General features: G+C 45.8%; 1 protein-coding gene across 5 annotated transcripts in view; it reads left to right on the top strand.

Annotated features, from left to right (window-relative positions):
• The window catches only part of fgd4a (FYVE, RhoGEF and PH domain containing 4a), a 47,495-nt gene that overhangs the window by 12,117 nt on the left and 18,679 nt on the right, over nt 1–16,699 (top strand). For 3 of the 5 annotated variants that reach the window (XM_056599161.1, XM_056599163.1, XM_056599162.1), the window contains exon 2: nt 11,409–11,486. In XM_056599161.1, the coding sequence (XP_056455136.1) occupies nt 11,409–11,486 (78 nt within the window). Of the gene's footprint in view, nt 1–7,307; nt 7,481–11,408; nt 11,487–16,699 lie in introns of those variants that run through there. The other 2 variants (XM_056599160.1, XM_056599158.1) reach the window with 1 other exon arrangement.

Below are 16,699 nucleotides of genomic sequence, written 5' to 3'. Positions count from 1 at the left end.
AGCCACGTGGTTCCAGACGAGCATTGGAAATGACAGATGACATGTCATGGATAAAACGTGGTGACAAGGTCGGGGCTGTGGAAGCTGCTGTAGTTGTTTGTCACCAGACATCAACAGAGCCCGGAGGGCGTAGACGCCCCAATGCTGCTCCCAGAACTGCGTTCCTACTTGTACTGGTGTGTGTGCCAGAGTGTGAGCATGTGCAGTACATATTACTAATCTATTTATGCTTTGTATGTGTGCGCATGCATTCACACCAAGTGTGAGATGGGTTTATTAAATGTGACAACGTAAGAGTTTCCCCCCACACTCTCTCATTCTTTCTCTCTCTCTCTCTCTCTCTCTCTCTCTCTCTCTCTCTCTCTCTCTCTCTCTCTCTCTCTCTCTCTCTCTCTCTCTCTCTGTTTTTCACAATACAGGTGTTTTTTTACGTGATGACAACACTTCCTAGTCGTGTCAGCTCTCCACACGATCTCCAAAAATTGTCTCTCTCGTTCTCTCTCTCTCTCTCTCGCTCTCTCTCTCTCTCTCTCTCTCTCTCTCTCTCTCTCTCTCTCTCTCTCTCTCTCTCTCTCTCTCTCTCTCTCTCTCTCTCGCGCGCTCTCTCTTTCCCACACACAGTAGTGTGAAATTAAAGTGAAATTAAACCCTTCAGGGCATTGAAGGGTGAGAGACCCTGAATGAGACAAATTACATATCAGACCTCTGCCTAGAAAATTCACGTTAGGTTGGTTTCCTACCCATCTCCCTCACAGTATGAGTCTGCAGATCCTCTCTCTCCCCTCTCTTTCTCTCTGGTTGCTTCTCAATCTGTTCTTGCCATCATGTCACCAGCCCTTGCACCCCCTCTCCCCTACGGTGGGAGGAGGAGGGGGGGCTTGTGTTGTGCGGGAGTCAGCACCTACATATCCGTCTGTGGTGACTAGGGAGGGGGTTGCAGCAGATGAGCACGGCCCATTGCCCCCCTCCCCCCTCCCCCCACAAACACACACTCCTCTTCCGGTGGACCTCCCCTCTGACCCATACAATAGGGCCGATTGTCCACGCGACTCACACACACATCACAAAGAGGAAGAGGAGAGAGAGACAGGGTGACGCCTTAAGGGATTTAGGGTGTCGAGACTGTTGGTTCCCTGGCTGCATGCGCCCCTCCCAGGGAAGGCGATTCTGTGTTCCTGACGCCGCAGAATGGAAGCACATGGAGTGCGACGGACCGCCGGCACGGAGACACAGAGGATACGTAGCAAGAGAGCGTGAGAAAAAACAAAGAGGAGTCCACAGCGGATTGGGCGAGGAAGGGACCAACCAGTCTGTCTGACTGGGAGGCTGTGTGTGTGTGTGTGTGTGTTTGAGGGAGAGAGAGAGAGAGAGAGAGAGAGAGAGAGAGAGAGAGAGAGAGAGAGAGAGAGAGAGAGAGGGCAGAGAGAGAGGGAGGGAAGGGAGGATGCAAGGGAAGCCGAGAGACGGCAGTTGAATGCAAGCCTGGACCTGCCGGTTAGTGAGGGCTGGAGCCGGGGAAACAGGGGCGGGAGAGAGACACACACGAGGAAACACATCCATCTGGAGCTGGGAGAGAGAGACACACACGAGGAAACACATCCATCTGGAGCTGGGAGAGAGAGACACAAGGAAACACATCCATCCGGAGCTGGGAGAGAGAGACACAAGGAAACATATCCATCTGGAGAGCCATTCATTGGATATGAATCCCTCCTTTGGACTCTGGACATACGAGCATCAGTGAAGCTTCAGATCTCAGCCAGGTTTGTGATTCTATGTTCCTGTCTGTAGACGTATCTTAGCGTGGGTTTTCAGCAGCTCAGCCCTCGGTTCACACCGGGTGCATAATGCAGACAGAGGCTGATCACTATGCGTTCCTTGGGCAGCCTGGGTTTTTCTCCCCCACCCTAGAGAACCTCCAGTTACCGTTTGGGATTCCCATCTTGGGATCTAACAGACCCACAGCAGGGAATGTGGCGTAACAAAGGGCGTAACCAACAATACAACACCATCACAATCCAGGTTCATCTTCACAGATTCCCTAGTGTCTGTATGTCTGTGTGTGTGTGTGTGTGTGTGTGTGTGTGTGTGTCTCTGTGTATGTCTGTGTGTGTGTATGTGAGAGTGCATGCGTGTGTTTGCCTGCGTGTTGCTGGGTGTGTGTGTCTGTGCATGCGCATGTTTGACTTTGTGTGGATTGGTGTATGTGTGTGTGTGTGTGTGGGTGCGTGTGTGTGTGTGTGTGTGTGCGTGCTTGCCTATGGTTGCGTTGGTGTGTGTTTGCGTGTGAGTGCCTGCGCAGGGATGTGTTAGTTAAGGTGAGTTTGCATGTGTGTCTATGCATGTGTGTGTGCGAGTATGTTTGTGTGTGGGTGCGTGTGTGCGTGTGCGTGTATGCGTGTGTATGTATGTGTGGGTGGGTGTGTGTTGTGTGTCTAGTAGCTGCTCCAGCTGCAGGAGGGTATTAATCTGTTCCCAGGCATTGATGACAGAGCTTTCTAGCCAGTGGCTATCTCAGTGCAAACACAAACTTCAAATATAGCCACACACACACACACACACACACACACACACACACACACACACACACACACACACACACACACACACACACACACACACACACACACACACACACACACACACACACACACACACGCAAAGACACACACACATGCAAGACACACTTGTTCACACATACAGACAGCGAGATGACTTCTTGTGTGCCTGCGTTTGTGGTTTGGTAGATTCATGCAGGTGTTATTATGTGCTTGCTGTGGCTAGCCATCACTAAGAAATGAAAGCAGCACATTTATATATATATATATATATATATTCTGCAAGGCTGGTAGAAGAAATTCTATTTCAGTTCTCTGAAGGCTGAATTGAGATTGTTCTTTCCGCTATCTCTGCAGTTAAGCTCTGCAACTTTGTCCGCGGAGATATAATTCCTCCAGCTTAACCCTGTAGCTTCCAGAACTGGCTGTTGTCCCGGCTGCATAAGCAGATCTTCTACTCATATTCATCCACAACCTGTGATCATATATTAATGTCTTGCTGGGATCTGTGGGCTTGTTTTGCACATATGCCTCTTAAGTGAATCAGCTTTCGTGGGTTTTGGGCTTTTTTATTTTTTTGGAAACCCTTTTCTTCAACAGCAACAAACTTACTGGAACAGTGAGTATTAGAAACACACATTACATTACTTCAGTTAATTACATACAGACGTAATGATTTATTATTTACAGATTGAAGATTATCTTAACTACAACCCACAAATAAACACACCACACACACACACACACACACACACACACATACACACACACACACACACACACACACACACACACACACACACACACACACACACACACACACACACACACACACACACACACACACCCACCCACACAAACCCACACACACAAACCCACACACACCAACACACATTTTGCTTTAGATTTTTTGACTCAGATAAAAAGGCCACCACAATCAATCAGTGTGCAACTTTATTAGCACCTTGCATCTGTGAGCGCCTCTCAGAGCCTAGAGGCTAGCGGGTTGTGGTGTGAGGGGGGGAGGGGAGCCTGTTCCTTAGGGGGGGAGGTGGTCCCTGTGTCACTAGTAAGCAGGGATGACACAAGGAGGAGACCGCACGTTTCTGATCCGAGGAAGCTAAGGGGAAAAGTGAACTAGGGGAATTCGAACATAATGAAATGTAACTAATGATTAACACAGCCTGTAAACTCCCATCATTCCACACTGACCCGCGCACACTCACTACCAAATCCCAGGTCTGCGGCCCTCAAGGTGTGGGTTCCACTGAGCCACATATAGGGATAGACAGGCTGTCCCTTTACTCAGAGATTACTTCTAGTCTGTGTGTGTGTGTGGTGTGTGTGTGTGTGTGTGTGTGTGCTTGTGTGTGTGTGTGTGTGTGTGTGTGTGTGTGTGTGTGTGTGTGTGTGTGTGTGTGTGTGTGTGTGTGTGTGTGTGTGTGTGTGTGTGTGTGTGTGTGTGTGTGTGTGTGTGTGTGTGTGTGTGTTTGTGTGTGTTTGTCTCCTGCTAGATTTAGAACTTGTGGAAACCTTTCTCGTTACCAAAGAAGAAACAGGAAGGACAAAATAAAGAATAAAAGTCTCTCTCTCTCTCTCTCTCTCTCTCTCTCTCTCTCTCTCTCGCTCTCTGCCTCTCGCTCTCTCTCTCTCACTCTTTTTCCCAGCCTTGGCTTAAGGATTCTGCATGCTCACATTCCTCCTTCCACAATGTCAGTTACACACACACACACACACACACACACACACACACACACACACACACACACACACACACACACACACACACACACACACACACACACACACACACACACACACACACACACACACACACACACACACACACACACACACACACACACAAGCACACACACACACAAGCACATTCACTGGGAAACACAATGACTCCCCTTGAGCCGCATGTTTTCTCTCTTCGCCCGCTGTTGGATTCGCTTGTGATGCAAGCAAGCATTCATCCCGCTCCTCCATAATGCATGGGCTCCGTCCGGCCGCCATTGTTGATGAAGAACCTCTGTGACTGACTAGTCAGCGGCTGCTCTGTGAGCCCCAACAACATGACTCTTTATGTTCCTTCAGGAATTCTTTCACGACTACATAATCTTTACATGTATTGCTAAATTATATCTGTTTGTTTATTCAAAAGGCCAGCTCCTCATACCTCATCCCTGCTATTGTAATGCTATTCACATCCGAACAAAAATGTAGACGCAAAAGCATGCCTTTTTCGTCACTATGAACTAAATAAATAATAAATACAAAAATAGTGCTTCCAAATATGGGCATGTTCTAATTTTGCACCCTTCCCAGTGTGCCATGCAGAATGTAAACAAACAGTAGAGAACACAAAGTAAGATATCCCCATGGGGTCTGTGACCAGACCAGGCCAGAACCAACAATGGGAATGCAGCTTGTGTTTACAGTGTCTTGCTCTGTATTTCATACAAGTGACTCTATGTGAAATCCCACACTCATTCAAACACACCGGAACACAGATCCACTGTTTGAACTCTTAGACAAATCAATTTCTATGTTATTTATAAGTTACCAGAGGGAGTGACTCAGATATCCTCCACCCATGATGTAAACTCGATCGGATCTGGGCCCTACCAGGTGACGTGGTTATGCAAACAACAGGCTGAGGGTGTAGCTTCTTTATTGATTGCCGCATCTGGACGACTCCATTCCAGCACCTGTGAGGCTTCTGTTGGTTGCCAGGGACGACCCAGTCGCAGAGGGAGGAGGAGGGGAGAGAGGGCGGGGGTGGGGATTGATTAGACCAGGAAGACAAAATAGTGGAGGACTGGTGAATGGCAGCGCGTCAAAGGACAGATAGGGAGAGACCGAGAATGACCCGTCGATGTTATCGCATACCCTCTCTATTCCAACTATTGATTAGTTCAGTCCAGACTGAGTTCTGTTTCCATCACACTCCTGCATGGACCGTAATTATCTCTGTCTATCTGTCTTTCTCTGTCTCCCTCTGTCTCCCCCTGTCTCTCTCTGTCTCTGTCTCTGTCTCTCTCTCGCTCGCTCTCGCTCTCACTCTCACCATCTCTCTTCATCCCGCCGTCTCTATGTCACCATGCTCATTCTCTTCCTACTTTAAAGAACCTTTTTCAACCCAGTTAAGAAATTTCCGACTTGCTCCTTACCTTAGGGCATCAGTGACGTGATGCTGCATGACCGAAAGAGCAGAGCACAACTTCTACCTCTGTTTCCATTCTATTGTTTCCTGTTCTTTGCACCCTTAACCCCCGGCATTCCAATACGTCTGACTCTATTTGTGATTGGTATGAGATGTGTGTGTGTGTGTGTGTGTGTGTGTGTGTGTGTGTGTGTGTGTGTGTGTGTGTGTGTGTGTGTGTGTGTGTGTGTGTGTGTGTGTGTGTGTGTGTGTGTGTGTGTGTGTGTGTGTGTGTGTGTGTGTGTGTGTGTGTGTGTGTGTGTGTGTGTGTGTGTGTGTGTTTGTATGCATGTGTGAGAGCGTGTGTGTGTGTGTGTGTGTGTGTGTGTGTGTGTGTGTCTGTGTGTGTGTCTGTGTGTGTGTCTGTGTCTGTGTCAGTGTCTGTGTCTGTGTGTGCGTGTGCGTGTGCGAGTGCGAGTGCGTGTGTGTGCGTGTGCGATTGCGTGTGCTTGTGTGTGCATGCTTGAGAGTGTATGTCTGTGTGTGTTTGTGTGTGTGCGTGCATGTGTGTGTGGAGGTCAAGGCAGGGGTCCGGCTGTAGGGCTGTGTATGGAGCTGGCTGGGGAGGAGTGGGGCCCTGGTGCCATTACTCACGGGCCAGCGGAGCGCGGGGAGATGGGGCTCGGCGTTGATACAGGCGTGCTGGGACGACGCGCTGGCAGCCAGGACCTGCTGGGGGTCACCTAGCATCACAGATGTCACAGTGAAACACCCAAACCATCTGCACATGGGGTTTTATTTAAATGTGTGTCTCTCATTAATTCATATTAATACTTCTTTGCCCTGAATCATCATCAAGTAGATTGTTTATTCATCTTATCTTCCCTTATGAGCCGGGCTCGGGTGCGACAGACAAAGAGCATCTATCACTGAGTCAGGACTCGGCCAGATGGTCCTCATCTGCTCGCTCGGGCCACCTTTAAAAGGTTCATTGGCTCTTTTAATTTTTCCTCCATTATGTTTGTGACAGCTAACCGTAACTCTTTCAGTAATTGGCCATTAAGGAAGAACAAGAGAATTGGCAAAGAGGGTCTCATCTGGTCTGCCTCAATGGCATAACAAAACACACATAACACACTGAGAGAGAGAGACCCGCACACACACACACCCGCGCTCACACAAACACGCTTGATTCTCTGGACAGTGTCCGGACCTGATTCACTGTACACTGTCCGGAGTTCATACGTAAAAACAGATACTGATTCATTCCTTGGAATAAGGACCAGCTGATTGGTTCAGATTTGACCACCTCATTATTACATTATCACACCTCTGACACATAAACCTCCCCACTCCTTTGCCGCTCCCCCTATTTCACGCTCTGGTCCATCAAGCTTCTCTCTCTCTCTCTCTCTCTCTCTCTCTCTCTCTCTCTCTCTCTCTCTCTCTCTCTCTCTCTCTCTCTCTCTCTCTCTCTCTCTCTCTCTTCCTCTTCCTACCCCCCCCCTGCTGAACTTTGGTTTCCTGTGGAACCGGTTAGTGTGGTGTATTGAGGCCGTGGGCGGAGCCAGAAAGGTGATGCTTTGGTTAGGAACACAACACAGAGAGAACAACACAGTGTGGGAGAGTCAACACATCAGACTGCCCATGAAAGAGAACGGGGGAGCTAGTGTGAGTGTGAGAGGGTGCATGGCTTCTTGGATGGAGAGGCACCGCGCACACGGCACTGTGGGGCGGACCAGACCTGCCTTCTCCAGGAATACGTTTCTGTCAGGTACGGGAGGCTGTTTTTCAGATAACGTGTTTTTTTCGGTATTAATGATGTGATATTGACCAATTAAGGCGATGAGGAGGGAACACACACACACGCACACATACACACACACTTATACTCATAGGAATTAATAACAAAAATGGTGGTAGGACCGAGAGTGATCGAAAGAACGTTTCGTATTTGGTAGTGCTGTTTGATTTACTGTACTTCTCAATAATGGGCTACATAAAAAAAAAAAAGCTCTGTAAAGCAACTGAGATTCTGCTCGTATAAAATATATAGTAAATGTAAGCTGGACCCTGTAAATATAATATATATATATTATACGAGTGATAGGTATGTGTGAGTGCGTGTGAATGCGTGTGAGTGTGTGTGTGTGAGTGCGTGTGGATGCTTGTGTGTGTGTGTGGGTGTGTGTGTGAGGCAGGGGAAGTCAGCTGATACTAAATGACGTTGATTATCATTAATAAAACTTCCCCTCTGGATGTGGCTTAACCAGGTTAATCAGTTAATGCTTAACCAGGTTAATCAGTTAATGTTTAACCAGGTTAATCAGTTAATGTTTTACCAGGTTAATCAGTTAATGTTTAACCGGGTCGTGTTCCTCTCTCTGGCTCTTAACCTGAGGTAATAATAATAATAATAATAATAATAATAATAATACATTTTATTTATAATGCACTTTATATTCAAGAATCTCAAAGTGCTTCAGAGAAAAAGAAAAAACTATTAAAAGGGGGAACCTCAAAGAAAGTTTAGCTAAATGCTCTTTTAAAGAGATGGGTTTAACAAAACACAGCCTCTGGACTGTGTTTAGGTAAAACAAAACACAGCCTCTGGACATGGAGAGGGAACAGTCAATAGACTTCTTTATGATGGGGGGGGGAGACACAGACCTTTTAAGTAGGACCCAGTAGAACTGGATGAGGCTGGCTACAGTGGGAACGACAAGGCTCTATGTGGTCCCCTGGCCTGAGGAGAAGTACCATTTACCTTGTGTTATGTAAACAAACCTATTCACGCTCTGAGGAATGACATGGGTACTTAAGTTTAGATCACGATTCTGTAGTCTCACTCTTCAGTCTTTAGATCACCCTTCTCTACTCTCACTCTTCAGTCTTTAGATCACCCTTCTCTACTCTCACTCTTCAGTCTTTAGATCACCCTTCTCTAGTCTCACTCTTCAGTCTTTAGATCACCCTTCTCTACTCTCACTCTTCAGTCTTTAGATCACCCTTCTATACTCTCACTCTTCAGTCTTTAGATCACCCTTCTCTACTCTCACTCTTCAGTCTTTAGATCACCCTTCTCTACTCTCACTCTTCAGTCTTTAGATCACCCTTCTCTACTCTCACTCTTCAGTCTTTAGATCACCCTTCTCTACTCTCACTCTTCAGTCTTTAGATCACCCTTCTCTAGTCTCACTCTTCAGTCTTTAGATCACCCTTCTCTAGTCTCACTCTTCAGTCTTTAGATCACCCTTCTCTACTCTCACTCTTCAGTCTTTAGATCACCCTTCTCTACTCTCACTCTTCAGTCTTTAGATATCTTAAGCCTTATGGATCACTGAGATGTGGATACACAAAGAGTTTCACTTTCTTTTGTTTCGACCAATCAGGATGCTGGAGGTGCTGGAAGTGCTTTTTTGGCCATTGATAGCGGCCATTGAAAGGCGCACGGGGAACCAAAACCACATGAAGTAATATGGTTGGTGCTTTAAAGTGCTATTGTCCTGTGCTTAACAATACTACTCCAACAGCTACACTAGCAGACTTGTTCAATTGTGAATGCTGTTTACTGAAACAAATCATATCCTACACATTTCAGAATTGCAGAATGAGATACATAAAATAGAAGTTTATCCTCCTAAACTCATTACGCTAGTATCCAAACATACACACTGACACACACGCATTGAAACATACCTATTGCACCCATTCAACCCTTACGGTAAACATACAATACATCAATTACCACAATATTTGATTCCATATTCCAGCAGCCGTTGAGTGTGTGTGTCTTTGTGTTTGTATCTGTTTGCGTTTGGACCCATAGTATCTCCATGACACGCGCCATGTGAGGAGACAATAGGTTCATGACTTAATGGGTCACATGACCTGCAGGGGGGGTTCTGGAGTGGGCGTCACGTTAGTCACAGATGAGATGATGTGTGTGTTTAGGGAGGGGGAGGGTGTCTAATATACTATGTCATGTATTTGATAATACCTGATACCCTGAATAGGAAACAGATACAGCATATTGGGGCAGCAACTAGTGCTTCATTGTGTGTATGAGTGTGTTTAAGTGTGTGTGTGTGTGTGTGTGTGTGTGTGTGTGTGTGTGTGTGTGTGTGTGTGTGTGTGTGTGTGTGTGTGTGTGTGTGTGTGTGTGTGTGTGTGTGTGTGTGTGTGTGTGTGTGTGTGTGTGTGTGTGTGTGTGTGGTCATGAGGGACCCAGATGGTGGGTGTAGAAAGCTGTGCTTTAATCCCCCAAGCCAGGATATAATACCCTCCTACCAGATACTCTCTTTCTCCCTTCACTCTTACACACACACACACACACACACACACACACACACACACACACACACACACACACACACACACACACACACACACACACACACACACACACACACACACACACACACACACACACACACACATATAACACATGCACACAAAAACCCACATAGGACTTTGGATGATGTTGATGGCATGGTCATGTTGTGTTCGCACGCTTTCCCCAAAGCTCTGAAGATTTTCTAGGTTATCAAGCCCATCTCCAGGTGAGCAACTGGTACCATGCTCTAGATACCATAACAGATAGAGAGACGTGTGCGTGGGCGTGGGTGTGTGTGGGTGTGTGTTTGTGTGTGCATGCATGTGCAAATCTGTATGTGTGTGTGTGTGTGTGCGTGTGTGTGTGTGCGCGCGTGTATGCCTGTGTGTTTTTGTATGAGTGTGATTGAGAGAGAGAGAGAGAGAGAGAGAGAGAGAGAGAGAGAGAGAGAGAGTGTGTGTATTCCAGACTACTGAGGGAATTACTCACGTGTGGGCTCATTATTGTTTTCACTTGCCTTGCGTTTTCTCCTTCATCTTTTATGTGCATATTAAATGTCTGTGTTTGGAGACTTGTGGCGCTCTGTGGACGATGCCCTCCTTCCTCCTCCCCTCATTACACTCTCCAGGGGACGCTCCTTATCTACACTCTTAAATTATATCCTCTCTCTCTCTTTTTTTCTCTCTTTCGCTTGCTGTGTCTCTCTATCCCCCTCTCTCTCTCACTTTCTCTTGCTCTAACCCTCCTTCGGTCTCTCACTGTTTCTCTCTCTCTCTCTCTCTCTCTCTCTCTCTCTCTCTCTCTCTCTCTCTCTCTCTCTCTCTCTCTCTCTCTCTCTCTCTCTCTCTCTTTAATCTTCCTTCTACTTGCCATCATGGTTTCCTGCACCGGGGGCAGGGTGGTATTTATTTATCTATTTCCATTGGTCTCTTTATCTCTCGTCATCCATCTATTTTATTTTTATCACTCATTCTAATCCATCTCTCTGTTTTGGTTTCACCGCATTACTTTAATGGTCGTTCCTCTGTGCTAGTGCAGTTTGATCTTCTCTGTGTGATATAAAATGGTGTTTAAAAGAAAGTACACTATTATTTTCCGATAACACTAATGAGCTGAAATCAAAGGATTCTTCCGTGGTTCTTTGAGCATATTGTTCTTTTGTTGTGGTGTGGTCAACAGCTCTTTGATTGTTTTGAATGTTGGATTGGCAGCATGTTGATGTTGATGTCCCGCAATCGAAGCACAATGAATGACGATGGGATTCACTTTTGGAGTGTTGTGATCAAGGTCAAGTATTGAAAAATTCTGTGATATAAAAGAGTAGCTTGACGGGGTTAACACACCTGTGTGGTTGGTTTGCTTGCAGAGAGAAGAGGCAAGGCCAGCTGTCAGACCGGCCACATTGAGGAGCCCTGCGTCGCAGTGAAGCTCGAACACACCAGAGGTAAGACACACACACTCAAACACACACACACACACACACACACACACACACACACACACACACACACACGCACACGCACACGCACACGCACACATTTAGCAAAGACAATTACAGCTTGTGCTACGTGTTCCAGTTCCTACCAGACACCCCTTCCTGCCTCTTGAGTTGAGTGGGCGGTGGTTCTGCCACAAGCAAGCTTCCATGTGTCCTAAGAAGGGGATGCTTATTCACTTTACATGCTTGCTATTCTAAACTTTTATGGGCATCGCTTTGCAATTTGATGACTTTTGCCATACCGGTTTAATATGGTTATTGTGCATAATTAGTACAACCGAGTCATTTCACAGTTGGATGCCAAGGGTAAAAATTATGCATAGAAAGAGAGAGGGAGGAAAAGACAACTTGGTGAAGGTCATTTACATCTTGCTACTGCAGAGATAAATCTGTGGTATAAAGCCAATTCTATATTTATAGAATTATACCGTGCATGCAACTGTTCCTGTTCCTGTGTACACATTCAAGTAAAAGTTTGACATTTTAAAAGTACATGTATCACCACATCTTTTTAAATGACTGAGAAAAAATATTACTGATTTCAGTAATCCTATGATCACAAATTGTTTGTTGTAGTCAGTATTATTATATTATTACTTGTCAATATTTCCTTTTCAGATATCTGTAATGGAATTCCTGATAGTAAAAAAACAGCTACAAACAGAAAAATCCCGCCTTGTGAGTGTTTAGCAACTCCAATAGCTGTAGCAAGTAAGCGCATACAAAGAAAATAACAAAACACAGAACAATCAGACTCAAATAGCTTGGACTAACTTCGACACCTACAAGCATGAATGGTGTAATTGTTGAAGACACTTTTTTGAGATAGGGCTGTTATAATATATATTACATACTATTATATACGCTCCATATGAGAAAAGGGTATTTAATAAATAATAACGTCTAGGTTTAATGAAAATATTTCAGAGCACTGTCTGGCATTATAGCAGTGCCTTATGCTAAATTGTTTATAGGTAAATGTTGTTGGCATTTTTTGTTTGAGAATGCGAATACAGGATTCTACCGCTCTCAGCAGTGATGGTAATGTGGGGGGAAGGTTGAGATAAAACAACTTTGGCACCAGTACACTCAGTGTCACACAGGACGTTACTAGATCCGTCTGGGGATGGAAATAGTCCTACGTGCCGAGTCTACAGGATATCGGTGACATATTAATGTCCCAAAGTTCAAAAATACTGTGCAGTACTGTAGTGTTAAAGTCAGGGTTAGGGTTGCTCCGTTACGGTGGGCATGTCGGGGTTATAATCTGCTCTCTGCTTTTGGATTAGGGGATGAGGCAGGGTTAATCTGAAGATGGTCTGGTGGGGAGGGGCAACAGAAACACATGCTTCCTCCTCCTTCTTCCTGGACGGTCGGCCCTCTTCCCCAGGCTGCTACCTCACTCACATTCACACTAATCCATGTGCAGATGCACGCGTATATGCAATGGCAGCATTATCGTGCAGGCTTTGTGGAAAAACATGTACTTTGTGTGTGTGTGTGTGTGTGTGTGTGTGTGTGTGTGTGTGTGTGTGTGTGTGTGTGTGTGTGTGTGTGTGTGTGTGTGTGTGTGTGTGTGTGTGTGTGTGTGTGTGTGTGTGTGTGTGTGTGTGTGCCAGTCTTTTTCAGTAATTTTCCCACACTGAATAAATGCAAAAGCGTTGTTTCACTCTGACCTATAGAACATCAGTTACACTTTGGTTGATTGAACCAAATGAGGAAGAGATCAACGTTGCACTTTGTGCCCGTTCTTCTGAATTCAAAAGTGACTTTCAAAGGTCATACGCCTCCTGCAGTTTCTAAGTAAAATGTGACTTCCTGATTCCTGCAACTTGCAGTTGCACTGACTCCCTTACCAAGAACCTGCTAAAAGGCTAATTAAAATAGCATTCAGTACATTCTTATCAACAGACACCTCTCTCCCCTTTCTCTGTGTCCTTCCTCTCTGTATCTTTCAGATTCAGAAGAGATGTGAGTTCCTCCAGGTAGTCTCAGTCCGGATTCCTGTCAAAAGATAATGGTGCAATAGCCTGTAGTTGCACCAAGACCTTTGCCTATCACCTGCTAGTATGCTAATCGGAATAGCATTCAGTTATTATTCCTTGAAATGTTCGTTGTTAAATCAGTCTGAATATCCGCACCAATATGGATATTTTGTTTTGGTACCAGCTTCTAATGCTCCACAATAATAGTACAAATGGAATTTCATAATCTCTCCGGTGCATGACTAAAGTGATTAATTAGGTTGATGCGTATCACCCCACGTAATCAGCGGTGATACCAGACAGCTGTGGGACGACGAGCAGAATGTCCTAGCCAGATAGACCTGTTGGTCTGTGATTGTTGCATAACTCGCCCATACAGCTCTCTGTGAAAATGAGACAAGGGAGAGGGAGCTAGAGAAAGAGTAAGCGAGGGCATGTGTTAATGCATGTGCATGTGTATGTGCATGTGCGTGTTTGTGTGTGGTATTTTTTTATTTGTTTTATTGTGCACATTCACTGTACTATAGAGTTAACGTTTTTTATCATTGGTTGTTTCCTGTGTTTGATTTGCTTCTACATTAGGCAGATATGGAAGCTGATGTGAAGGCAGCATTATGAATTCATTTAGAAACAGAACATGGGGACTCTTAGCCCAGTTCCTCAAACGGACTTCTGTAAAAGGTCTAATGCTGTACAGTACAATTTCTTATGAACAGTTGTTTATATACTGCTGTCTTTTTTTTGCACAGGCGTATTTATTGACCTTTCTTTTCTGTTGAAAATTTGCTTAGAGACGGGTGTGAAGGAATGCTTTGATGGAACACGTTTGTGCAAAAACAGAGCAGACTAGCCAAGCTCTGGCCTCATATTTGTGTTAGAAGTGGAGATAATTAGATCCCTGTAATGGTGTTTGTTCACTGAGCGCCAAACAGGAAAGACATTAAAAAATGTATTTAGCGGCAGACTTGAAGTAGTGTTTGTTCGCTCTTCCTCTGGGTCTTATAGGTGCCCACTCAGGGAGCGATGAGTCAAAACAATCAGCTCAGAGAAATAATCTAAAGACAGACATGCACTTACAGAGACTCCTCTTAGTATAGTTAGATAACAGTACCAGTTATACATACGTTCAGAGACTCCTGTAAGATACCAGTACCATACGTACAGACTCCTCTTGGTAAACAAAAGTAAAGCAAAATGGCGTTTGCCTCAGCAGTAACTCCGCCCTGAAAAACACAGCGAGAAGCGGGCGTCATGAACCTCAGGGTTGTGCGCAGAGCATAAATTCAGTGAGTGGATGTACTTATGTCCCATAAGGCCTTGCTTTACATAGCCACCACTGTATTTCACCGCTATTCATTTGATCCTTCGCTCCTTGACTCCAGGGAAGTGAAGAAGAGTTTGGTTGTAATATGGCGGTAGTATATAGCACATCAAGCACAGTGACCATGTGAACTGCAGACAGTGCCAAGCAGCTTGGTGAGCCCGGTGCCGACGTGGTGGAAGCCCCCTGGAGTCGGCCCCCTGGAGTCGGCCCGCAGAGCAGCGCCGCCGCTGCCCAGAGCAACGCCGTTCCTCTGTAATGTTAAAACGTTTGTTTACACTGAACATGTCCTGTGTCCCAATATATAGACCAACACTTCCCCGGCAAGACCCGCAGCAAACGGGAAGTAGATCACATCATAGGTCATACACACACACACACCAACACAGCTCTCCCCCTAGTGGTGCATTGTCCCATCGTCACCGCGTCGCGTCGTGAGGTGTTGCAGGACCGACATTGACTATAACTCCTTGTTCCCTGGTTCCTTTTCTCAGCCAGGTTGAATGCACCGCTGGTGTCCCTGAACAGACATTCACAGGGTGTGGCCGTCCTTAATCACCTCTTCCTGGGGCTGGTTCTTTTGAATAGCTTTGAGGACGGGACACTACTTCTCTGTCTCACCGCGGTCGAAGAAAACACATTCTGCAGAGACGGAATCAAGCACTGTGTGCGTGCTTGTGTGTGTGTGTGTGTGTGTGTGTGTGTGTTTGTGTGTGGAGCATATGCAGTGAGGGCCGTACTGGAGCGGGGGGCAGAGGTCTGTGATGTCCTGTTGGCCTGCTTTTGAAGTCGTTCTAAAAGAGGATGTCTGTGTTTGTGTGTTTCTGTGGATGCGTGTGTGTCTGCATGTGTGCGTGTGCTTGTGCGTGTGTGTGTGTTGGAGGGAGGGGCCTCCTTTAGATGTTAGCAATCCGGTTCTGGGCTGAGTCACTTTGCTGTGGCTCAACGCACAGTGGCAACACATGTAGGTTTCCCCCTCAGAGGACTCTCTTCACTCGCTCTCGCTCTCTCCCAGGCCGACTGAACCCTTGATCCTTGGTAAGTTGTTCTGCTCTGTCAGCTGATCCTACTACTCTTGACGTCCATACATCTGGGTCTCTCTGTGGGCCCTGGCCTTGGTGTTTGTGTTCAGTCGACTGTTGGTTGGATAGATTAACCATTTGTTAAATTGTGACAACCACAGCAGATCCATATCTTGGGAGATAATTGAATGGGAACTGTAGCTTGTGTCCTCTTCAGATGACATTTCAAAAGTGCCTTGCCTGGTGTTGTAGCCAGTTATCTATTTATTGTGTAGTGAAGGCTTCTGGCACTTCAACCAATTTTAGCAAATTAATTAGATCTGGTGCAACTAGCCTATACATTTTATAGATCGGGACATCATCAATAATGTAATTTCTGAAAGAAGTCTGAGAGATTACAACCACTTCTATATTTTGTTCCTTTCCTTCCTCTTTTCCCCATTCCCTTTCCACTAGCTTCTCCTTAATGTAACTCAATTACTTATAAGAAATCATTAACTCGGCTCCAATGCTTGACTTAAACAGCCAGCCTGTCCTAAAATTAAAGGTCTCTTCAGTTTTGGGCCGGTTCAGAGCCTCATGCACTCTGCCTGGGTTTAGCGAACTACTTGAGCTGTCGTTGTTGACATATCAAGGTTTGTGCTCAAAAGCATTGGAGTTGATCGGTGGATCTGCCAAAGACTTGAGGCTTTGTGGACCACACTGTAGGTCGTTTTGAGGATAGCTGTATTTATGCAAGATCCCAGTGAGACAGAATGTACCATTTTGTCTCAAACTTTGTGGTAACGGTGTTTGGCTGTGAGGTGCTGAAGAGACACGCCTGAGCAGTAA

The sequence above is a fragment of the Gadus chalcogrammus genome, chromosome 9, assembly GCF_026213295.1.
Source record: "Gadus chalcogrammus isolate NIFS_2021 chromosome 9, NIFS_Gcha_1.0, whole genome shotgun sequence".
NCBI lineage: Eukaryota > Metazoa > Chordata > Actinopteri > Gadiformes > Gadidae > Gadus > Gadus chalcogrammus.
The sequence above is the reverse complement of the archived record's forward strand: the minus strand, read 5'-3'. Positions and strand labels throughout refer to the sequence as shown.